We start from the raw sequence: 25,983 nt of genomic DNA, 5'->3' as shown, positions 1-25,983 counted from the left end.
CACATCAATACAAATGTTTTACCAAATACCAGTGTGAAAGATATCTAACCAGTCATAGAACATTTTTATCTTTTTAAACCTTAAATACAGCCAAACACAAACACGTGTATTTGAGTATACATAGCACTATGAACGTCGGATTAAAATCTTTCAACAAAGTGTGGACAGTTGTTATCGTTCCACTTGCGTGTCCGTTTTTAATGCAATCGTGATCAGGTGGACGTTTTACTTAGTATACTTACATGTAAGAGGTACATATAGGTAGCACGGTAGTATTTGCATTCCAGAATTTAGGTTGCTAATTTGTAAGTAAATGTAACTGAACATTGTGATTGGACAAAAAATACAGTATCAACTGAACATACTTTCCCAAACTGAAGTATGAATCAGGTGAAAAAATACATACGGGTGAAAATGATTTTTGGGATTTTTTTAAATTTTGTATGTTCTGCATGATAAAATAACCTAAAAGCACTAGTGGCTTTATTTTTATTTTTAAAGATATAAAAAAGTAAACGTCCATGATGCATATTCAAATCCATTTCTGAATAGTATAATGAAAGTACTTTGGTTAACTTCTGAGCAGACGTAGAAGTTTTGGCAGTGTTAGAAAGTGGTGAAAACTCTAAAAAGACTATCATTATCCCTTATGAGCCACAAAATACTACCATGCCCCCTATAGGTAATTTCTAGTGTTTTTAGTATTTCTATGCTGGATATGAATAAAAAGGGGATGTGGGTTGTGCACCAGAGACATAAATGATGACACTCAACCATGGATCCAACAGGAACAGTTATGACGAACATACGAGTTTTGTTTGAGACAAAATAAATGTTAGGTAATAGAAATATCTGATGCTATGAAAAATAGTTTTTATGTCTGTCTAACAATATGGACAATCTATATGATGTATTTTCAGCTTCAATATCCACATCTGGTACCCAAACGACACCTGGTTTACCACCCACAGCACCGGGCCCGTCGGTTACTGGTTCAGCGCCAACAACAGTATCAACACCTGTAATAACAACTAGAGGTGCAGCAGCTGGGTCTATTCCTTCACAAATGACATTTAGAACAACTGTTCCAGGGCAAACCAGCATATTATCCACAATACCAACGGCTACCGGAATAATATTTCCAGGTACGACAATTTCTTCTTCTGGACTATCTGTTACTGAAACTGTTTTGTTATATATTGATGGTCACAGATTTTCGACGAAGGGACTGACCCAAATGCTGTCCCTATCATTTATTTATATGTTTTCCAATTAATTTCAAATATATTGTTTTCTGACATGAATTTTAACAATATAATTAAAGCATTGACCGACGGAGAATTTACTTAAAATTTGTCAAAATTGTCGTAGGCTTCTTCATCTGCACATGAAAAATTAGCTTGAGGAAGATTTTATAAACATTTGTGTATATCATACGAAACAAAAAGGCTTTTTGTCTCAAATTTTAACTTCTCAATGATATTAATGAAAGGTGTAGTATTTTTCATAAATGACATAACATACTGCTTTTGAAAATAATCTACATAATGGCATATACGTTCATCTACAGAACACACTGTGCTCTAAATGTTGCCTATTTAAATTGTCAATTGTATTAAAATGGCGTGCCTTTTTTTAGTTTAACATTTGAATGATTCTCTTTGCCTCGTGCAATTGTTAAGCTCACATTTGATGGCCGAATAATTGTCATAAGCAAATATAAAAAAGAAGATATGGTATGATTGACAATGACACAATGTCTTCATTGCTAATTAAAGGGCCCATATAAAGCATATAATTAAACACAAATCACAAAGTTATACTAACCAATTACAATCAAGATAACAATCCTACTTAAATAAGAAAACAATCCTGTAAGAAAATTTTCTGGCATAAAAAAAATATATTCCGTTACCAATCCCAGGAATGTTGTTGTTGAAAAATGAAAAATCATGCGAGGAAAACTGAAGTTTTCCCTACTACGTCCAAAATATAATAGGAATTAAAAAATTCGAGGTTGAATCCATGATAATTCCTGATATGGTCTGGTAGGAATTCTGCTACGTGGTGGAAATTAAATATGCTATTTATTAGACTTAAGGATGTCTGCTTGTCATGTTTTGGAATTTTTGTCAAATTTTCGGAATCCTCTGGTTTTATCCATTTGAATGCCTTAAAAAGATTATAGAGATTACGATATTACCGTGTGATACACTTATATTGATTTGTTTTATAAAGACTACGATATTACCGTGTGATACACTAATATTGATTTGTTTTATAGAGATAACGATATTACCGTGTGATACACTTATATTGATTTGTTTTATAGAGACTACGATATTACCGTGTGATACACTGATATTGATTTGTTTTATACTCATAGAGACTACGATATTACCGTGTGATACACTTATATTGATTTGTTTTATAGAGACTACGATATTACCGTGTGATACACTAATATTGATTTGTTTTATAGAGATTACGATATTACCGTGTGATACACTTATATTGATATGCTTTATAGAGACTACGATATTACCGTGTGATACACTAATTTTGATTTGTTTTTATAGAGACTACGATATTACCATGTGATACAGTTGAAGGTATGGATGACCCAGCATTGATTCCTCCAGGAAGTATCACATCAAACATTCCAACACAAAATGATATAGAGGAGATCCGACCAGGAGGAGATTTATTAATTATACCGGACGTACCAGGTCAAAATCCATCAATAACTATAACATTAGATGCAAGACCAGAATTAGGAAACATAGATATTGTGCCGCTCTCTGATGAAAGCAACGTGGCTACATATATTGTTAGCGTTCAAAATTTTGACGACGATAGTCCTCGGCAGATAGGACCTGTAAGCAATTTAACACCAAAACAAACTCTATATCCTTATAAATGTATATTCACATAATATATGATGTGAAATGTGCATTTTCATTCTAGCATTTGCACAAATGATGCAAAACAAAAGGTTATCTTTCTGCAAAATAACTAAATAAAACATATCAATGAATAAATGTCTGGTCGAGGGAATGGTATATCAAATAGTAAAAAGTAAAAGTAATTGACTCGACAAACACCAAACATGACAAGAACGAGTACAAATTTTGATATAAGTTTAAAATTTTGAATACAGCTTACCATACACATGTGAGCCAAGGCTCCGTGTTGAAGGCCGTACTTTAACCTATAATGGTTTACTTTTTTAAATTGTTATTTGGATGGAGAGTTGTCTCATTGGCACTCACACCACATCTGCCTTTATCTACATATAATTTTTTAGAGGTGAATATGAAAAATATACAAGTCTTTAAAGTTTATTTCAAACCATAATCAATATATATATCCAGCTTATATGTATATATGAGAAATATATATATGTACGCGTAAGCACGAATAGATGTATATAATTTACAAGATATTATAGTCAACGCAGAATGGTAGTTTGCAATAATTTAGGAAAGGGGGTTTCTTTCAGCGGTTTTATTATATGTTATTGAAAAACATGGTAAATGCAGGCTTTCCTATTTCATTTAACGACATCTTGGTGTAATTATATTAGAACATTTAAAAAACCTGTACTGATATGGCACTGATGTTTTATTGTTCAGGTGTATGACGGAGACGAGGTTGCCATATTCCCAGCTGATACATACGCAGACAAAGTTATTATTACATTTTTGACTAAAAACAATCCAAATGAACCATACCATGTAGACGTTGAGCTTCATGCTTGTTTTGTCGGTATGTATTTTAAAATCTATCTACGTAGCTTCTTTGAGTGAAGCAAATGATATCAGTGGCGGATCCAGAACTTTTCATATTGGGAGGGGGCGCTGACTGACATAAGAAAGGGGCCCGCTCCAGTCATGCTTCAGTGTTTCCCTATATAATCAACCAATTACGCCTATAGATTTAAGACCTAAGAGTCAACGACTTAGTTCGGCTCAAGGAAAGCGATTGTGATTTGGAGTGGACGTTTAGTAATTGTAAATCGACATTAAATTTTTTTTTCTGACAACGTGTCCAATGCAAAACATGTGATTGATTGTTTTATGTCTAACACAACTATTTCGTGAATATTCAGGACAAACGTATATTGGTTTAGAGAAGTGGTTCGACGAGATTGTCACAATTTGACAAAGAGAGTATGTTTGACATGTCTTGATTATTTCTTGTTGTATAGATTCTGTGAAGTTAAAAGTTTATAATTTCAATTTTTTACACTTGCCGCGATGCATGGAGATATTATAACTGGATGAAATATGAACTAGCTTTCTGTAACTTCTATTACTATTGTATCGTTGCTTTGTGTCTACTGTTTTTAAGTAAGTTGGTTTATTTTTGACTTTCAAAATTAATGAGTTGAGCTATTAGAAACTATTTTTTTTTACCTTTTGTACTTAAGTTGTTCTGTAACACTATCCCATGCCACGGTTAGAGGAAGGATGAGTGATCACATTATCTACGTGCCTGACCCAAGCCAGGAGCTTGACATTCAGTGGTTGTCGTTGATTAGTGTTTGTCATATTTGTTTTTTTTTGTAAATCATATTGTACGGTATGTTTTTTCTTTCTCACAATGTAAGGCCGTACGATGACCTACAATAGCTTTTATCACCGTTATTTAAACTTTGCTGAATATTTGTCTCGTTGACAATTGGACCCCATTTTCTTTTTTTTAAATGGATATCAACCTACTTCAGTTACAATTAGGAGCTTTTTATTTCTGATTCTTAAATATTGATATTGAAATTTTGAAATTTTCGGATGAAAACCAATAGAAAATACACAAAGTAAGCATATTTTTAAACAATATTTAATGCATTTATAAACATATCATCAACAAAAGTGGCATCAATTGTAAAATATAATACAAAGACCTTTTCATAGCCATATCTGCCCCAAAAAAAATTGAAGTTACCTAAGGGTAGATAACTCTGTAAATTTATCAATTTTGCAAATTTCCTATTTTCTAAAAAATGCCATAGGGTTGTATATACTAAGATAACACTTTTATTTCTTTCTTTTTGCTTTTTTTACAATAATTCAAGTCTTACTTGCTACCATATAACAGGTTTTGCTTTGCATTTGAATATTAAAAAAAATATTTCCAATCTACTATCCCCCCTTTTTTTTAAACCTGAAAAATTGATAAAATTCCAGATTCAATAAAGCAAACAGTGACTTATTAAAAATGAACACTGGAAGTGGGGTTTTACTCAGATTATACAAGAGAATACATTAAATTAAATAATTCTTTTAAAATATCTCGGTGGGTATGGACAATTAAAAATCATGGTGTTATTGGTTGGCAACAAATTTGAGCAAAGGCAAAAAAATAAATGACACACTTTTTGCAAAATAAAAATTCTACCAGATATTAAAATTTGGTCTACTTGAAAATTAATAAAAAGCAGACTACATAGAAATAATAAACACACAGTATTTAGAAAATGAAGTTTGGTTGCTTTAAGATGATTGGGGAGGGGGTGGCTAAACACCATTTTTTGCCTGTTAAAAACAAATTATTTTCTGTGAAAGTACTGTATCAATTATTCCTGAATTATAAATAGAACATGAAAAGGTTGATATGATAAGATTCTAATACAAACCTATTGTGATAATGTATTTACAGATTTTAGAACAGTCCTATCAAAAAGTGAGATAACTTATCATATGGAGGTTAAAAAGACCAAATACACAATTTTCAGAAATAAAGTAACCCCCTTTGTTTCAAAATATTTTGAAAAGAATTCATGAATAGTTAGTTTTTCCTTGCTTACATTTATAGCCAACTTGTTTTTACTAAAGTAGAAAAAGCTGTTTTCTATAAAAAAAAAAATAACATAAATTAACCACTACATGTCTATCTGATATCACTCGCCCCCATTCTACAGAAAGTAAGATTTTTTTTAACATGAAAAACATAAATGACTCCAAAATTTTATTTTAAGTTTTTGTATTTCCCTTAATGTAGCATTGGCCCATTGACAAGTTACTATTATACTCGCCAGTGCCTTTATGTAAACCTGTTTTCAGTTTACAATGCTTATTCAAAGTCAATAATTTCAACATCTGAACATATAAATAATATAGTGTTTGACATACATAAAATAACAACCTGCATGTAAAGATTAGTGAAATCAAAGAGATACATCTGGTCCTCTGTAATTCTTATTATCTCCCATGGTAATATTTACAACAGTTAAAATCAATAGAACAATGTAAGACCACGAACACTTTTTACCTACTTACATGCTTTATTTTGAGGATTGCAATTTTTTTGTTATCCAAATACAACATTTGTATGTACTTACTAGAGTCTATTAAACTGTTCTGAACACTTACAAAATTGATTCTATAAATTTTATCATTACTTTTATGCAGTTTTTGTCCCAAGTTACTTTCCTTCTATTTCACATAAAACTTTTAACATACTCATAGGTGTTCAATCAATTTAATTTGTGTTATTAAATTATCATTTGTTTGATATTTCATCAGTAGAGGAAAAGAAAAATGGGCAAAACCCAAATAATTAGCAAAAACTCAAGTATTTCCAGCTTTTAGTGTGACAATATCCATTGGAGAATTAACATACAAGGAGATGTGTCCCATTATCAATTATGCTAATTACATCTTCTATTTTCAAGTGATTCTATACAATTAAAATGTATAATTGTGAACAACAATATCTGTGTAAGCAGTCAGGGGACTTATTGAAATAAGTGATTTTTAAATCACTTATTTGAGTAGCAAGTTCCAAGTTTTGTCACAAATTGTGATTTTGTAGTTTTACAAAAATTTTGAACACATAGGTTTAAATAATATCTTTTCATTAATAAAATTGAAAAAAAATGAACTTTTTGGTTCTTTTATGTAGCAAGATTTATGCCTTGGATGCAATCATTTATCTGCAAATTCTATTTTAGTTGAAAAATGCTATAAAAATGGCTTTACATAATGAACTGATACTTTCTTAACAGATTTTTCCCAGCATTGGGAGTATTTTTCTTGTAAAGTTCAAGGTTTCATCTTTCAGATTATGTAATAAAATTCTACTGTTTGTGATAAAATAAATTAAAAAAAACACGAGCCTTAAGCTTTACATTTTACAATATACAATTCTAAAACGACTTTGTATGCGTACCCAGTATTTGCAATATAGTCAGGTGATCGATATAAAATTCGAATTACAGGATGAAGTACAATTTCTAACAATGTTATTTTTTTCTCTTCTTTTCAGGTACTACAATATCTGCAACAGTACCAACTGTAAGTGGAACAACTGTCTTAGCCACAGGACCGTCAGTTAGTGGAACAACAGTATCTGCCACAGTACCATCAGTAAGTGGAACAACTGTCTCTGCAACAGTACCATCTGTCAGTGGAACAACTATCCCTGGTACAGGACCATCAGTTAGTGGAACAACTGTCTCTGCCACAGGACCATCAGTAAGTGGAACAACAGTATCTGCCACAGTACCAACTGTAAGTGGAACAACTATCCCTGCCACAGGACCATCTGTAAGTGGGACAACTGTCTCTGCCACAGGACCATCGGTTAGTGGAACAACTGTCTCTGCAATAGTACCATCTGTTAGTGGAACAACTATCCCTGGCACAGTACCATCCGTAAGTGGAACAACTGTCTCTGCCACAGGACCATCAGTTAGTGGAACAACTGTCTCTGCCACAGGACCATCAGTAAGTGGAACAACTGTCTCTGCAACAGTACCATCTGTAAGTGGAACAACTATTTCTAGCACAGTACCATCCGTAAGTGGGACAACTGTCTCTGCAACAGGACCATCAGTTAGTGGAACAACTGTCTTAGCCACAGGACCGTCAGTTAGTGGAACAACAGTATCTGCCACAGTACCATCAGTAAGTGGAACAACTGTCTCTGCAACAGTACCATCTATTAGTGGAACAACTATCCCTGGCACAGGACCATCAGTTAGTGGAACAACTGTCTCTGCCACAGGACCATCAGTAAGTGGAACAACAGTCTCTGCCACAGTACCATCTGTAAGTGGAACAACTATCCCTGCCACAGGACCATCCGTAAGTGGGACAACTGTCTCTGCCACAGGACCATCGGTTAGTGGAACAACTGTCTCTGCAATAGTACCATCTGTTAGTGGAACAACTATCCCTGGCACAGTACCATCCGTAAGTGGAACAACTGTCTCTGCCACAGGACCATCAGTTAGTGGAACAACTGTTTCTGCCACAGGACCATCAATAAGTGGAACAACTGTCTCTGCAACAGTACCATCTGTTAGTGGAACAACTATTCCTAGCACAGTATCATCCGTAAGTGGAACAACTGTCTCTGCAACAGTACCATCTGTAAGTGGAACAACTATCCCTGGCACAGGACCATCAGTTAGTGGAACAACTGTCTCTGCCACAGGACCATCAGTAAGTGGAACAACAGTATCTGCCACAGTACCATCTGTAAGTGGAACAACTATCACTGCCACAGGACCATCCGTAAGTGGGACAACTGTCTCTGCCACAGGACCATCGGTTAGTGGAACAACTGTCTCTGCAATAGTACCATCTGTTAGTGGAACAACTATCCCTGGCACAGTACCATCCGTAAGTGGAACAACTGTTTCTGCCACAGGACCATCAGTTAGTGGAACAACTGTCTCTGCCACAGGACCATCAGTAAGTGGAACAACTATCCCTGGCACAGTACCATTCGTAAGTGGAACAACTGTTTCTGCCACAGGACCATCAGTTAGTGGAACAACTGTCTCTGCCACAGGACCATCAGTAAGTGGAACAACTGTCTCTGCAACAGTACCATCTGTTAGTGGAACAACTATTCCTAGCACAGTATCATCCGTAAGTGGAACAACTGTCTCTGCAACAGTACCATCTGTTAGTGGAACAACTATCCCTGGCACAGGACCATCAGTTAGTGGAACAACTGTTTCTGCCACAGGACCATCAGTAAGTGGAACAACAGTATCTGCCACAGTACCATCTGTAAGTGGAACAACTATCCCTGCCACAGGACCATCCGTAAGTGGGACAACTGTCTCTTCCACAGGACCATCGGTTAGTGGAACAACTGTCTCTGCAATAGTACCATCTGTTAGTGGAACAACTATCCCTGGCACAGTACCATCCGTAAGTGGAACAACTGTGTCTGCCACAGGACCATCAGTTAGTGGAACAACTGTCTCTGCCACAGGACCATCAGTAAGTGAAACAACTGTCTCTGCAACAGTACCATCTGTTAGTGGAACAACTATTCCTAGCACAGTATCATCCGTAAGTGGAACAACTGTCTCTGCAACAGTACCATCTGTTAGTGGAACAACTATCCCTGGCACAGGACCATCAGTTAGTGGAACAACTGTCTCTGCCACAGGACCATCAGTAAGTGGAACAACAGTATCTGCCACAGTACCATCAGTAAGTGGAACAACTATCCCTGCCACAGGAACATCCGTAAGTGGGACAACTGTCTCTTCCACTGGACCATCTGTTAGTGGAACAACTGTCTCTGCAATAGTACCATCTGTTAGTGGAACAACTATCCCTGGCACAGTACCATCCGTAAGTGGAACAACTGTCTCTACCACAGGACCATCAGTTAGTGGAACAACTGTCTCTGCCACAGGACCATCAGTAAGTGAAACAACTGTCTCTGCAACAGTACCATCTGTAACTGGAACAACTATTCCTAGCACAGTACCATCCGTAAGTGGGACAATTGTCTCTGCAACAGGACCATCAGTTAGTGGAACAACTGTCTTAGCCACAGGACCGTCAGTTAGTGGAACAACAGTATCTGCCACAGTACCATCAGTAAGTGGAACAACTGTCTCTGCAACAGTACCATCTATTAGTGGAACAACTATCCCTGGCACAGGACCATCAGTTAGTGGAACAACTGTCTCTGCCACAGGACCATCAGTAAGTGGTACAACAGTCTCTGCCACAGTACCATCTGTAAGTGGAACAACTATCCCTGCCACAGGACCATCCGTAAGTGGGACAACTGTCTCTGCCACAGGACCATCGGTTAGTGGAACAACTGTCTCTGCAATAGTACCATCTGTTAGTGGAACAACTATCCCTGGCACAGTACCATCCGTAAGTGGAACAACTGTTTCTGCCACAGGACCATCAGTTAGTGGAACAACTGTCTCTGCCACAGGACCATCAGTAAGTGGAACAACTGTCTCTGCAACAGTACCATCTGTTAGTGGAACAACTATTCCTAGCACAGTATCATCCGTAAGTGGAACAACTGTCTCTGCAACAGTACCATCTGTTAGTGGAACAACTATCCCTGGCACAGGACCATCAGTTAGTGGAACAACTGTCTCTGCCACAGGACCATCAGTAAGTGGAACAACAGTATCTGCCACAGTACCATCAGTAAGTGGAACAACTATCCCTGCCACAGGAACATCCGTAAGTGGGACAACTGTCTCTTCCACAGGACCATCTGTTAGTGGAACAACTGTCTCTGCAATAGTACCATCTGTTAGTGGAACAACTATCCCTGGCACAGTACCATCCGTAAGTGGAACAACTGTCTCTACCACAGGACCATCAGTTAGTGGAACAACTGTCTCTGCCACAGGACCATCAGTAAGTGGAACAACTGTCTCTGCAACAGTACCATCTGTTAGTGGAACAACTATTCCTAGCACAGTACCATCCGTAAGTGGGACAACTGTCTCTGCAACAGGACCATCAGTTAGTGCAACAACTGTCTTAGCCACAGGACCGTCAGTTAGTGGAACAACAGTATCTGCAACAGTACCATCAGTAAGTGGAACAACTGTCTCTGCAACAGTACCATCTATTAGTGGAACAACTATCCCTGGCACAGGACCATCAGTTAGTGGAACAACTGTCTCTGCCACAGGACCATCAGTAAGTGGTACAACAGTCTCTGCCACAGTACCATCTGTAAGTGGAACAACTATCCCTGCCACAGGACCATCCGTAAGTGGGACAACTGTCTCTGCCACAGGACCATCGGTTAGTGGAACAACTGTCTCTGCAATAGTACCATCTGTTAGTGGAACAACTATCCCTGGCACAGTACCATCCGTAAGTGGAACAACTGTCTCTGCCACAGGACCATCAGTTAGTGGAACAACTGTTTCTGCCACAGGACCATCAGTTAGTGGAACAACTGTCTCTGCAACAGTACCATCTGTTAGTGGAACAACTATTCCTAGCACAGTATCATCCGTAAGTGGAACAACTGTCTCTGCAACAGTACCATCTGTTAGTGGAAAAACTATCCCTGGCACAGGACCATCAGTTAGTGGAACAACTGTCTCTGCCACAGGACCATCAGTAAGTGGAACAACAGTATCTGCCACAGTACCATCTGTAAGTGGAACAACTATCACTGCCACAGGACCATCCGTAAGTGGGACAACTGTCTCTGCCACAGGACCATCGGTTAGTGGAACAACTGTCTCTGCAATAGTACCATCTGTTAGTGGAACAACTATCCCTGGCACAGTACCATCCGTAAGTGGAACAACTGTTTCTGCCACAGGACCATCAGTTAGTGGAACAACTGTCTCTGCCACAGGACCATCAGTAAGTGGAACAACTGTCTCTGCAACAGTACCATCTGTTAGTGGAACAACTATTCCTAGCACAGTATCATCCGTAAGTGGAACAACTGTCTCTGCAACAGTACCATCTGTTAGTGGAACAACTATCCCTGGCACAGGACCATCAGTTAGTGGAACAACTGTCTCTGCCACAGGACCATCCGTAAGTGGGACAACTGTCTCTTCCACAGGACCATCGGTTAGTGGAACAACTGTCTCTGCAATAGTACCATCTGTTAGTGGAACAACTATCCCTGGCACAGTACCATCCGTAAGTGGAACAACTGTCTCTGTCATAGGACCATCAGTTAGTGGAACAACTGTTTCTGCCACAGGACCATCAGTAAGTGGAACAACTGTCTCTGCAACAGTACCATCTGTTAGTGGAACAACTATTCCTAGCACAGTACCTTCCGTAAGTGGAACAACTGTTTCTGCAACAGGACCATCCGTAAGTGGAACAACTGTCTCTACCACAGGACCATCAGTTAGTGGAACAACTGTCTCTGCCACAGGACCATCAGTAAGTGGAACAACTGTCTCTGCAACAGTACCATCTGTAAGTGGAACAACTATCCCTAGCACAGTACCATCAGTAAGTGGGACAACTGTCTCTGCCACAGGACCATCAGTTAGTGGAACAACTGTCTCTGCCACAGGACCATCAGTAAGTGGAACAACAGTATTTGCAACAGGACCATCTGTAACAGGAACAACTGTCTCTGCAACAGGACCATCAGTAAGTGGAACAACTGTGTCTGCCACAGCACCTTCAGTAAGTGGAACAACTGTCTCTGCAACAGCACCATCTGTTAGTGGAACAACTATCCCTGGCACAGTACCATCCGTAAGTGGGACAACTGTCTCTGCCACAGGACCATCGGTAAGTGGAACAACTGTCTCTGCCACAGGACCATCAGTAAGTGGAACAACTGTCTCTGCAACAGTACCATCTGTTAGTGGAACAACTATCCCTAGCACAGTACCATCCGTAAGTGCGACAACTGTCTCTGCCACAGGACCATCATTTAGTGGAACAACTGTCTCTGCTACAGGACCATCAGTAAGTGGAACAACAGTATTTGCCACAGGACCATCTGTAAGTGGAACAACTGTCTCTGCCACAGGACCATCAGTAAGTGGAACAACAGTATCTGCCACAGGACCATCAGTAAGTGGAACAACTGTCTCTACCACAGGACCATCAGTAAGTGGAACAACTGTCTCTGCCACAGCACCTTCAGTAAGTGGAACAACTGTCTCTGCAACAGCACCATCTGTTAGTGGAACAACTATCCCTGGCACAGTACCATCCGTAAGTGGGACAACTGTTTCTGCCACAGGACCATCGGTTAGTGGAACAACTGTCTCTGCCACAGGACCATCAGTAAGTGGAACAACTGTCTCTGCAACAGTACCATCTGTTAGTGGAACAACTATCCCTAGCACAGTACCATCCGTAAGTGGGACAACTGTCTCTGCCACAGGACCATCAGTTAGTGGAACAACTGTCTCTGCCACAGGACCATCAGTAAGTGAAACAACAGTATTTGCCACAGGACCATCTGTAAGTGGAACAACTGTCTCTGCCACAGGACCATCAGTAAGTGGAACAACTGTCTCTGCAACAGTAACATCTGTTAGTGGAACAACTATCCCTAGGACAGTACCATCCGTAAGCGGGACAACTGTCTCTGCTACAGGACCATCAGTAAGTGGAACAACTGTCTCTGCCACAGGACCATCAGTAAGTGGAACAACAGTATCTGCCACAGTACCATCTGTAAGTGGAACAACTGTCTCTGCCACAGGCCCATCAGTAAGTGGAACGACATTATCTGCCACAGGACCATCTGTAACAGGAACAACTGTCTCTACCACAGGACCATCAGTAAGTGGAACAACTGTCTCTGCAACAGCACCATCTGTTAGTGGAACAACTATCCTTGGCACAGTACCATCCGTAACTGGGACAACTGTCTCTGCCACAGGACCATCGGTTAGTGGAACAACTGTCTCTGCTACAGGACCATCAGTAAGTGGAACAACTGTCTCTGCAACAGTACCATCTGTTAGTGGAACAACTATCCCTAGCACAGTACCATCCGTAAGTGGGACAACTGTCTCTGCCACAGGACCATCGGTTAGTGGAACAACTGTCTCTGCCACAGGACCATCAGTAAGTGGAACAACAGTATTTGCAACAGGACCATCTGTAAGTGGAACAACTGTCTCTGCCACAGGACCATCAGTAAGTGGAACAACTGTCTCTGCAACAGTACCATCTGTTAGTGGAACAACTATCCCAGGCACAGTACCATCTATTACGGCATCAACTACTCAAAAGGGTGCAGCAGGTGGAACATCTCCACCTAGAATATCATTTGGAACTTCAACAATATCTCGCACAGTACCATCCGTTAGTGGAACAACTGTCTCTGCCACAGGACCATCAGTTAGTGGAACAACTGTCTCTGCCACAGGACCATCAGTTAGTGGAACAACAGTATTTGCCACAGGACCATCTGTAAGTGGAACAACTGTCTCTGCCACAGGACCATCAGTAAGTGGAACAACTGTCCCTAGCACAGTACCATCCGTAAGCGGAACAACTGTCTCTGCAACAGGACCATCAGTAAGTGGAACAACTGTCTCTGCCACAGGACCATCAGTAAGTAGAACAACAGTATCTGCCACAGTACCATCTGTAAGTGGAACAACTGTCTCTGCTACAGGACCATCAGTAAGTGGAACAACTGTCTCTGCCACAGGACCATCAGTAAGTGGAACAACAGTATCTGCCACAGTACCATCTGTAAGTGGAACAACTGTCTCAGCCACAGGCCCATCAGTAAGTGGAACGACAGTATCTGCCACAGGACCATCTGTAACAGGAACAACTGTCTCTACCACAGGACCATCAGTAAGTGGAACAACTGTCTCTGCAACAGCACCATCTGTTAGTGGAACAACTATCCTTGGGACAACTGTCTCTGCCACAGGACCATCGGTTAGTGGAACAACTGTCTCTGCTACAGGACCATCAGTAAGTGGAACAACTGTCTCTGCAACAGTACCATCTGTTAGTGGAACAACTATCCCTAGCACAGTACCATCCGTAAGTGGGACAACTGTCTCTGCCACAGGACCATCGGTTAGTGGAACAACTGTCTCTGCCACAGGACCATCAGTAAGTGGAACAACAGTATTTGCAACAGGACCATCTGTAAGTGGAACAACTGTCTCTGCCACAGGACCATCAGTTAGTGGAACAACTGTCTCTGCAACAGTACCATCTGTTAGTGGAACAACTATCCCAGGCACAGTACCATCTATTACGGCATCAACTACTCAAAAGGGTGCAGCAGGTGGAACATCTCCACCTAGAATATCATTTGGAACTTCAACAATATCTGGCACAGTACCATCCGTTAGTGGAACAACTGTCTCTGCCACAGGACCATCAGTTAGTGGAACAACTGTCTCTGCAACAGCACCATCTGTTAGTGGAACAACTATCCCTGGCACAGTACCATCCGTAAGTGGGACAACTGTCTCTGCCACAGGACCATCAGTTAGTGGAACAACTGTCTCTGCCACAGGACCATCAGTAAGTGGAACAACAGTATTTGCCACAGGACCATCTGTAAGTGGAACAACTGTCTCTGCCACAGGACCATCAGTAAGTGGAACAACTGTCTCTGCAACAGTAACATCTGTTAGTGGAACAACTATCCCTAGGACAGTACCATCCGCAAGCGGGACAACTGTCTCTGCTACAGGACCATCAGTAAGTGGAACAACTGTCTCTGCCACAGGACCATCAGTAAGTGGAACAACAGTATCTGCCACAGTACCATCTGTAAGTGGAACAACTGTCTCTGCCACAGGCCCATCAGTAAGTGGAACGACAGTATCTGCCACAGGACCATCTGTAACAGGAACAACTGTCTCTACCACAGGACCATCAGTAAGTGGAACAACTGTCTCTGCAACAGCACCATCTGTTAGTGGAACAACTATCCTTGGCACAGTACCATCCGTAACTGGGACAACTGTCTCTGCCACAGGACCATCGGTTAGTGGAACAACTGTCTCTGCTATAGGACCATCAGTAAGTGGAACAACTGTCTCTGCAACAGTACCATCTGTTAGTGGAACAACTATCCCTAGCACAGTACCATCCGTAAGTGGGACAACTGTCTCTGCAACAGGACCATCGGTTAGTGGAACAACTGTCTCTGCCACAGGACCATCAGTAAGTGGAACAACAGTATTTGCAACAGGACCATCTGTAAGTGGAACAACTGTCTCTGCCACAGGACCATCAGTAAGTGGAACAACTGTCTCTGCAACAGTACCATCTGTTAGTGGAACAACTATCCCAGGCACAGTACCATCTATTACGGCATCAACTACTCAAAAGGGTGCAGCAGGTGGAACATCTCCACCTAGAATATCATTTGGAACTTCAACAATATCTGGCACAGTACCATCCGTTAGTGGAACAACTGTCCCTGCCACAGGACCATCAGTTAGTGGAACAACTGTCTCTGCCACAGGACCATCAGTTAGTGGAACAACAGTATTTGCCACAGGACCATCTGTAAGTGGAACAACTGTCTCTGCTACAGGACCATCAGTAAGTGGAACAACTGTCTCTGCCACAGGACCATCAGTAAGTGGAACAACAGTATCTGCCACAGTACCATCTGTAAGTGGAACAACTGTCTCAGCCACAGGCCCATCAGTAAGTGGAACGACAGTATCTGCCACAGGACCATCTGTAACAGGAACAACTGTCTCTACCACAGGACCATCAGTAAGTGGAACAACTGTCTCTGCAACAGCACCATCTGTTAGTGGAACAACTATCCTTGGCACAGTACCATCCGTAACTGGGACAACTGTCTCTGCCACAGGACCATCGGTTAGTGGAACAACTGTCTCTGCTACAGGACCATCAGTAAGTGGAACAACTGTCTCTGCAACAGTACCATCTGTTAGTGGAACAACTATCCCTAGCACAGTACCATCCGTAAGTGGGACAACTGTCTCTGCCACAGGACCATCGGTTAGTGGAACAACTGTCTCTGCCACAGGACCATCAGTAAGTGGAACAACAGTATTTGCAACAGGACCATCTGTAAGTGGAACAACTGTCTCTGCCACAGGACCATCAGTAAGTGGAACAACTGTCTCTGCAACAGTACCATCTGTTAGTGGAACAACTATCCCAGGCACAGTACCATCTATTACGGCATCAACTACTCAAAAGGGTGCAGCAGGTGGAACATCTCCACCTAGAATATCATTTGGAACTTCAACAATATCTGGCACAGTACCATCCGTTAGTGGAACAACTGTCTCTGCCACAGGACCATCAGTTAGTGGAACAACTGTCTCTGCAACAGCACCATCTGTTAGTGGAACAACTATCCCCGGCACAGTACCATCCGTAAGTGGGACAACTGTCTCTGCCACAGGACCATCAGTTAGTGGAACAACTGTCTCTGCCACAGGACCATCAGTAAGTGGAACAACAGTATTTGCCACAGGACCATCTGTAAGTGGAACAACTGTCTCTGCCACAGGACCATCAGTAAGTGGAACAACTGTCTCTGCAACAGTAACATCTGTTAGTGGAACAACTATCCCTAGGACAGTACCATCCGTAAGCGGGACAACTGTCTCTGCTACAGGACCATCAGTAAGTGGAACAACTGTCTCTGCCACAGGACCATCAGTAAGTGGAACAACAGTATCTGCCACAGTACCATCTGTAAGTGGAACAACTGTCTCTGCCACAGGCCCATCAGTAAGTGGAACGACAGTATCTGCCACAGGACCATCTGTAACAGGAACAACTGTCTCTACCACAGGACCATCAGTAAGTGGAACAACTGTCTCTGCAACAGCACCATCTGTTAGTGGAACAACTATCCTTGGCACAGTACCATCCGTAACTGGGACAACTGTCTCTGCCACAGGACCATCGGTTAGTGGAACAACTGTCTCTGCTATAGGACCATCAGTAAGTGGAACAACTGTCTCTGCAACAGTACCATCTGTTAGTGGAACAACTATCCCTAGCACAGTACCATCCGTAAGTGGGACAACTGTCTCTGCAACAGGACCATCGGTTAGTGGAACAACTGTCTCTGCCACAGGACCATCAGTAAGTGGAACAACAGTATTTGCAACAGGACCATCTGTAAGTGGAACAACTGTCTCTGCCACAGGACCATCAGTAAGTGGAACAACTGTCTCTGCAACAGTACCATCTGTTAGTGGAACAACTATCCCAGGCACAGTACCATCTATTACGGCATCAACTACTCAAAAGGGTGCAGCAGGTGGAACATCTCCACCTAGAATATCATTTGGAACTTCAACAATATCTGGCACAGTACCATCCGTTAGTGGAACAACTGTCCCTGCCACAGGACCATCTGTAAGTGGAACAACTGTCTCTGCCACAGGACCATCAGTAAGTGGAACAACTGTCTCTGCAACAGTACCATCTGTTAGTGGAACAACTATCCCTAGCACAGTACCATCCGTAAGCGGAACAACTGTCTCTGCAACAGGACCATCAGTAAGTGGAACAACTGTCTCTGCCACAGGACCATCAGTAAGTGGAACAACAGTATCTGCCACAGTACCATCTGTAAGTGGAACAACTGTCTCTGCCACAGGACCATCAGTTAGTGGAACAACTGTCTCTGCAACAGCACCTTCAGTAAGTGGAACAACTATCCCTGCCACAGGACCATCCATACGTGGGACAACTGTCTCTGCCACAGGACCATCAGTCAGTGGAACAACTATCCCTGGCACAGTACCATCCGTAAGTGGAACAACTGTCTCTGCCACAGGACCATCAGTTAGTGGCACAACTGTCTCTGCCACAGGACCATCAGTAAGTGGAACAACTGTCTCTGCAACAGTACCATCTGTTAGTGGAACAACTATCCCTAGCACAGTACCATCCGTAAGTGGGACAACTGTCTCTGCAACAGGACCATCAGTAAGTGGAACAACTGTCTCTGCCACAGGACCATCAGTAAGTGGAACAACAGTATCTGCCACAGTACCATCTGTAAGTGGAACAACTGTCTCTGCCACAGGACCATCAGTAAGTGGAACAACAGTATCTGCCACAGGACCATCTGTAAGTGGAACAACTGTCTCTACCACAGGACCATCAGTAAGTGGAACAACTGTCTCTGCCACAGGACCATCAGTAAGTGGAACAACTGTCTCTGCCACAGGACCATCAGTAAGTGGAACAACAGTATCTGCCACAGTACCATCTGTAAGTGGAACAACTGTCTCTGCCACAGGACCATCAGTAAGTGGAACAACAGTATCTGCCACAGGACCATCTGTAAGTGGAACAACTGTCTCTACCACAGGACCATCAGTAAGTGGAACAACTGTCTCTGCCACAGGACCATCAGTAAGTGGAACAACTGTCTCTGCCACAGGACCATCAGTAAGTGGAACAACTGTCTCTGCCACAACACCTTCAGTAAGTGGAACAACTGTCTCTGCAACAGCACCATCTGTTAGTGGAACAACTATCCCTGGCACAGTACCATCCGTAAGTGGTACAACTGTCTCTTCCACAGGACCATCGGTTAGTGGAACAACTGTCTCTGCCACAGGACCATCAGTAAGTGGAACAACTGTCTCTGCAACAGTAACATCTGTTAGTGGAACAACTATCCCTAGCACAGTACCATCCGTAAGTGGGACAACTGTCTCTGCCACAGGACCATCAGTAAGTGGAACAACAGTATTTGCCACAGGACCATCTGTAAGTGGAATAACTGTCTCTGCCACAGGACCATCAGTTAGTGGAACAACAGTATCTGCCACAGGACCATCTGTAAGTGGAACAACTATCTCTGCCACAGGACCATCAGTAAGTGGAACAACAGTATCTGCCACAGGACCATCTGTAAGTGGAACAACTGTCTCTGCCACAGGACCATCAGTAAGTGGAACAACTGTCTCTGCCACAGCACCTTCAGTAAGTGGAACAACTGTCTCTGCAACAGTACCATCTGTTAGTGGAACAACTATCCCTGCCACAGGACCATCCGTAAGTGGGACAACTGTCTCTGTCACAGGACCATCAGTCAGTGGAACAACTGTCTCTGCAATAGTACCATCTGTTAGTGGAACAACTATCCCTGGCACAGTACCATCCGTAAGTGGAACAACTGTCTCTGCTACAGGACCATCAGTTAGTGGAACAACTGTCTCTGCCACAGGACCATCAGTAAGTGGAACAACTGTCTCTGCAACAATACCATCTGTTAGTGGAACAACTGTCTCTGCAACAGTACCATTTGTATTTGGAACAACTATACCTAGCACAGTACCATCCGTAAGCGGGACAACTGTCTCTGCAACAGGACCATCAGTAAGTGGAACAACTGTCTCTATCACAGGACCATCAGTAAGTGGAACAACTGTCGCTGCCACAGGACCATCAGTTAGTGGCACAACTGTCTCTGCCACAGGACCTTCAGTAAGTGGAACAACTGTCTCTGCAACAGCACCATCTGTTAGTGGAACAATTATCCCTGGCACAGTACCATCCGTAAGTGGGACAACTGTCTCTGCCACAGGCCCATCAGTAAGTGGAACAACTGTCTCTGCCACAGGACCATCAGTAAGTGGAACAACTGTCTCTGTTACAGTACCATCTGTTAGTGGAACAACTATCTCTAGCACAGTACCATCCGTAAGTGGGACAACTGTCTCTGCCACAGGACCATCAGTTAGTGGAACAACTGTCTCTGCCACAGGACCATCAGTAAGTGGAACAACAGTATTTGCCACAGGACCATCTGTAAGTGGAACAACTGTCTCTGCCACAGGACCATCAGTAAGTGGAACAACTATCCCTGGCACAGTACCATCTGTTAGTGGAACAACTATCCCTGGCACAGTGCCATCCGTAAGTGGGACAACTGTCTCTGCGACAACACCATCAGTTAGTGGAACAACTGTCTCTGCCACAGGACCATCAGTAAGTGGAACAACTCTCTCTGCAACAGTACCATCTGTTAGTGGAACAACTATCCCTAGCACAGTACTGTCCGTAAGTGGGACAACTGTCTCTGCCACAGGACCATCAGTTAGTGGAACAACTGTCTCTGCCACAGGACCATCAGTAAGTGGAACAACAGTATTTGCCACAGGACCATCTGTAAGTGGAACAACTGTCTCTGCCACAGGACCGTCAGTAAGTGGAACAACTGTCTCTGCCACAGCACCTTCAGTAAGTGGAACAACTGTCTCTGCAACAGTACCATCTGTAAGTGGAACAACTGTCTCTGCCACAGGACCATCAGTAAGTGGAACAACTGTCTCTGCCACAGGACCATCTGTAAGTGGAACAACTATCCCTGCCACAGGACCATCCGTAAGTGGAACAACTGTCTCTGCCACAGGACCATCAGTAAGTGGAACAACTGTCTCTGCAACAGTACCATCTGTAAGTGGAACAACTATCCCTGCCACAGGACCATCCGTAAGTGGGACAACTATCTCTGCCACAGGACCATCAGTCAGTGGAACAACTGTCTCTGCATCAGTACCATCTGTTAGTGGAACAACTGTCTCTACCACAGTACCATCAGTAAGTGGAACAACAGTATCTGCCACAGTACCATCAGTAAGTGGAACAACAGTATCTGCCACAGGACCATCTGTAAGTGGAACAACTGTCTCTGCCGCAGTACCATCAGTAAGTGGAACAACTGTCTCTTCCACAGTACCATCAGTTGGTGGAACAACTATCTCTACCATAGTACCATCAGTAAGTGGAACAACTATATCAGCCACAGGACCATCTGTAAGTGGAACAACAGTATCTGGCACAGTACCATTTGTAAGTGGGACAACAGTCTCTTCCACAGTACCATCAGTAAGTGGAACAACGATTTCTGCAACTGGACCATCTGTAAGTGGAACAACTGTCTCTGCCACTGGACCATCTGTAAGTGGAACAACTATCTCTGCCACAGTACCATCTGTAAGTGGAACAACTGTCTCTGCCACTGGACCATCAGTAAGTGGAACAACTGTCTCTGCAACAGTACCATCAGTAAGTGGAACAACTGTCTCTGCCACAGCACCTTCAGTAAGTGGAACAACTATCTCTACAACAGCACCATCTGTTAGTGGAACAACTATCCCTGGCACAGTACCATCCGTCAGTGGGACAACTATCCCAGGCACAGGACCATCCGTCAGTGGGACAACTATCCCAGGCACAGTACCATCTATTACGGCATCAACTACTCAAAAGGGTGCAGCAGGTGGAACATCTCCACCTAGAATATCATTTGGAACTTCAACAATATATGGCACAGTACCATCTGTAAGTGGGACAACAGTCTCTGCCACTGTACCATCAGTAAGTGGAACAACTGTTTCTGTCACTGGACCATCTATAAATGGAACAACTGTCACTGCAACTGGACCATCTGTAAGTGGAACAACTGTCTCTGCCACTGTACCATCAGTAAGTGGAACAACTGTTTCTGCCACTGGACCATCTGTAAGTGGAACAACTGTCTCTGCATCAGTACCATCTGTTAGTGGAACAACTGTCTCTACCACAGTACCACCAGTAAGTGGAACAACTGTTTCTGCCACTGGACCATCTGTAAGTGGAACAACTGTCACTGCAACTGGACCATCTGTAAGTGGAACAACTGTTTCTGCCACAGTACCATCTGTAAGTGGAACCACTGTTTCTGCCACTGGACCATTTGTAAGTGGGACAACAGTCTCTGCCACAGTACCATCAGTAAGTGGAACAACGGTTTCCGCAACTGGGCCATCTGTAAGTGGAACAACTGTCACTGCAACTGGACCATCTGTAAGTGGAACAACTGTTTCTGCCACAGTACCATCTGTAAGTGGAACAACTGTTTCTGCCACTGGACCATCTGTAAGTGGAACAACTGTCTCTGCATCAGTACCATATGTTAGTGGAACAACTGTCTCTACCACAGTACCATCAGTAAGTGGAACAACAGTATCTGCCACAGTACCATCAGTAAGTGGAACAATTGTCTCTTCCACAGTACCATCAGTTAGTGGAACAACTATCTCTACCATAGTACCATCAGTAAGTGGAACAACTATATCAGCCACAGGACCATCTGTAAGTGGAACAACAGTATCTGGCACAGTACCATTTGTAAGTGGGACAACAGTCTCTGCCACAGTACCATCAGTAAGTGGAACAACGGTTTCTGCAACTGGACCATCTGTAAGTGGAACAACTGTCTCTGCCACTGGACCATCTGTAAGTGGAACAACTGTCTTTGCCACTGTACCATCTGTAAGTGGAACAACTGTCTCTGCCACTGGACCATCAGTTAGTGAAACAACAGTATCTGTTTCAGGACCAACTGTTACAGGAACAATTATTCCTAGTGTTGGACCATCCGTCAGTGGAACAACTTTCCCTGGCACAGGACCATCCGTCAGTGGGACAACTATCCCAGGCATAGTACCATCTATTACGGCATCAACTACTCAAAAGGGTGCAGCAGGTGGAACATCTCCACCTAGAATATCATTTGGAACTTCCACTACTTCTGGAACAGCTGTTACTAGTTTGGTGCCCTCAGTAAGTGGAACAGCTGTCTCTGGTACAGGAGCATCCGTAACTGGAACAACTATCCCTAGTTTAGGATCATCTACACTTGGAACAACTGTCTCTGGTATAGTTCTTATGTACTTTGAAACATTTTTATTTTACAATCAGCATAATTTTTTTCTTCTAAATTATCACCTTAGTGATGAAATCTGTCGTTTTTGGAAGAAACGGAAGGTGAAAAAAATGTATATGTAACAGAGATTTTATAAATGACAAAAAATTTTGTCAGACTCGTTCTATATATTGATTTTTTTCAATCAGTTTTGAAAACGAATAAAATTTTAATATGCATTTTACAAAACGAAGAATATCTTGATCTTTGATAATAATGGATTGTTAATGCTTATCATAATTAAAACTATTTTTCACGAAATTATTTAAAATTCGCCCAAGTTCTGAACTAGACAAATATTTGTTACTCCACGAAATATTGGAAGAATTATTTAGTGACATATACAGCTCTGTCAAAAAATTGTCTAAAGAGTTTTTTAGAACAGGCTAAACAGATCCTTGAATCGGGAATGATTCATTCACAGAAGGAGACAATTACCCTGCGACACACCCAATCACGCTTCTTATGGAGTTCATACGATTCTCTAATGTTTTGTTCGTGTATTGAGGTTTTTACATGGGAAAACTACAGACACCAGTGAAGATGCAGATAATAATAGCTTTGCATCACAACAGTATATGTAGTTGTTCTATGCATGAAATATTTGCAAGCGACCGCAATCAAGTATCAACCAGTCTTAAAAAATATTTTTCTTATTGTCTAATTTATATTACACACTTCTGTTCGAAGCTAGATTTTCTTAAACAGTTGTTTACAAATTAGGTTCAATTGAAAGAACGATTTATCCTGTTGTCATCAAGACAAAAATATTCTAAGAGTATTGTCTTAAATACAGAGTGAGTAATACTAATAAGAGATATGCACACTTTCCCATGTCATTGTTTATTTTCTCAATAATATATATTTTTCTACAAGTTTCCTTGATATTAAAAGGCAATTTGTTGATTTTTTTCAATATTTTAGATATTTACCATAGGACTAGGTTTGTTTAGTCATTTTATATAATGCTTGACAAAGTTAGGCATTTTATGCATACAAAATGCCATTTTACACAAAATATCTAAATTCAGAACATTGTCCTTTCGTTAAGGAAAGACATATCTTTAAAATGCATTTCCTAAAAGTCTCTGCGTTTTGCATTAGTATATTTTCATAAGAGGGAATTTAATATTCATTTTTTTAAAATAAAATCATTGTTCTTTCTATATTTGACTTTTACGAGGGTCTGGATTGGGTTTACAGGTAAGAGAATCAAGGTCAAAAGTGCAAAATAAAGCGCCAAAAATATACAAAAAAGAGCAAAAAAAGCACCACAAAATTGAAAATAGAGAATAATAGTGTCTTAATATAAAACATAAGGGAATGATGGGCAAAACATAACTGAAATTAAAGAGAAAAGGGTCTCTAATTAATAAGTCTGAGGATTATAGAATACTAGGGATCCCCATACAGACACTTTCTTGTAAAAATAATTGATGGTTTTTAATAACAAAATTATCCATAAAATTGAGAATGGAAATGGGGAATGTGCCAAAGAGACAACAACCCGACCATAGAAAAAAACAACAGCAGAAGGTCACCAACAGGTCTTCAGTGTAGCGAGAAATTCCCGCACCTAGAGGCGTCCTTCAGCTGGCCCCTAAACAAATATATATTAGTTCAGTGATAATGAACGCCATACTAATTTCCAAATTGTACACAAAAAACTAAAATTAAAATAATACAAGACTAACAAAGGCCAGAGGCTCCTGTCTTCCCGGAAAAAAGGAACTCTTTTATGACATAATTCGAAATCTTATTTGACTGCAATTCGGTTTTGTTTCTTCTGTATAATAACTTAACATACTTCACACTTAAAAACAAACCCAGGAAACCTTACTTACTGTAACTTTGTTTCTGTAGCACAAATCTCTGCGTGCATCCTTTTTCATGCTAAAATGTAATCAAAAGATTTAAACTTCAAATTTCTTATCTCGCGATTAACAAAAATTGAAATAGAAAGATTAAACAATAATTTGATGAAAAAATTCAATAGTACTCTAACAAGTACAGCTAATTAAGTGCAGATATTCTGAATCGAGTTATTGGCTTCCCGTAGTTCAAAATTAAAACGTGATCAAACTTATAAACTTATAATATTATATTAAAATGTTTTCATTTTCCTAGAAATCTGTGAACATACTGAAACAGTTGACGTGAATAGTCCCTACGTGGATGTACTTTCATCCGACTCTGCACCTGGAAGTGATCCAGAAAATGGGTTGCTCGGATCAGGATCATCCTGGATACCTAATTCCCCAGATAGTACCATTTCATTCAGCATCAAGAGTGTCAATGATACAGCTGAATTCCATAATTTGGTTTTCAAAGTGAAGAATGCGGAGAAGGTCCTTGTTAGTTTAGTCGATGCCGATGGAGTAAATATCACGTCCAAAATGGTATGTACTATTGTATTTGATGTATTGAAAGTCTAAAAGTTGTTTTACGCGTTTATGAATAACAAAATTATCGTTATGTAGAGTTAATCATTCAAATAACTTAATTTATAAAAATAAGGTGAATCCATCAGAGCATATCCTA

At 41.3% G+C, this 25,983-nt stretch overlaps 1 protein-coding gene across 1 annotated transcript in view; it reads left to right on the top strand.

Annotated features, from left to right (window-relative positions):
• Positions 1–892: 892 nt before the first annotated feature.
• The window catches only part of LOC143062589 (uncharacterized), a 41,141-nt gene continuing 16,050 nt past the window's right edge, over positions 893–25,983 (top strand). Inside the window, exons 1-23 of the mRNA XM_076234252.1 lie at positions 893–1,145; positions 2,580–2,722; positions 3,636–3,768; positions 7,270–7,428; positions 7,759–7,950; positions 8,443–8,526; positions 8,983–9,066; positions 9,667–9,912; positions 10,675–10,866; positions 11,359–11,442; positions 11,935–12,090; positions 12,376–12,486; positions 13,375–13,584; positions 14,407–14,757; positions 15,454–15,663; positions 16,306–16,515; positions 17,374–17,597; positions 18,570–18,665; positions 19,314–19,457; positions 20,381–20,393; positions 21,466–21,621; positions 21,826–23,394; positions 25,570–25,841. Coding sequence (XP_076090367.1) covers positions 893–1,145; positions 2,580–2,722; positions 3,636–3,768; positions 7,270–7,428; positions 7,759–7,950; positions 8,443–8,526; positions 8,983–9,066; positions 9,667–9,912; positions 10,675–10,866; positions 11,359–11,442; positions 11,935–12,090; positions 12,376–12,486; positions 13,375–13,584; positions 14,407–14,757; positions 15,454–15,663; positions 16,306–16,515; positions 17,374–17,597; positions 18,570–18,665; positions 19,314–19,457; positions 20,381–20,393; positions 21,466–21,621; positions 21,826–23,394; positions 25,570–25,841 — 5,292 coding nt within the window. The remainder of the gene's footprint in view (positions 1,146–2,579; positions 2,723–3,635; positions 3,769–7,269; positions 7,429–7,758; positions 7,951–8,442; positions 8,527–8,982; positions 9,067–9,666; positions 9,913–10,674; positions 10,867–11,358; positions 11,443–11,934; positions 12,091–12,375; positions 12,487–13,374; positions 13,585–14,406; positions 14,758–15,453; positions 15,664–16,305; positions 16,516–17,373; positions 17,598–18,569; positions 18,666–19,313; positions 19,458–20,380; positions 20,394–21,465; positions 21,622–21,825; positions 23,395–25,569; positions 25,842–25,983) is intronic.

This window comes from Mytilus galloprovincialis, chromosome 2, assembly GCF_965363235.1.
Source record: "Mytilus galloprovincialis chromosome 2, xbMytGall1.hap1.1, whole genome shotgun sequence".
Classification (NCBI taxonomy): Eukaryota; Metazoa; Mollusca; class Bivalvia; order Mytilida; family Mytilidae; genus Mytilus; species Mytilus galloprovincialis.
The sequence above is the reverse complement of the archived record's forward strand: the minus strand, read 5'-3'. Positions and strand labels throughout refer to the sequence as shown.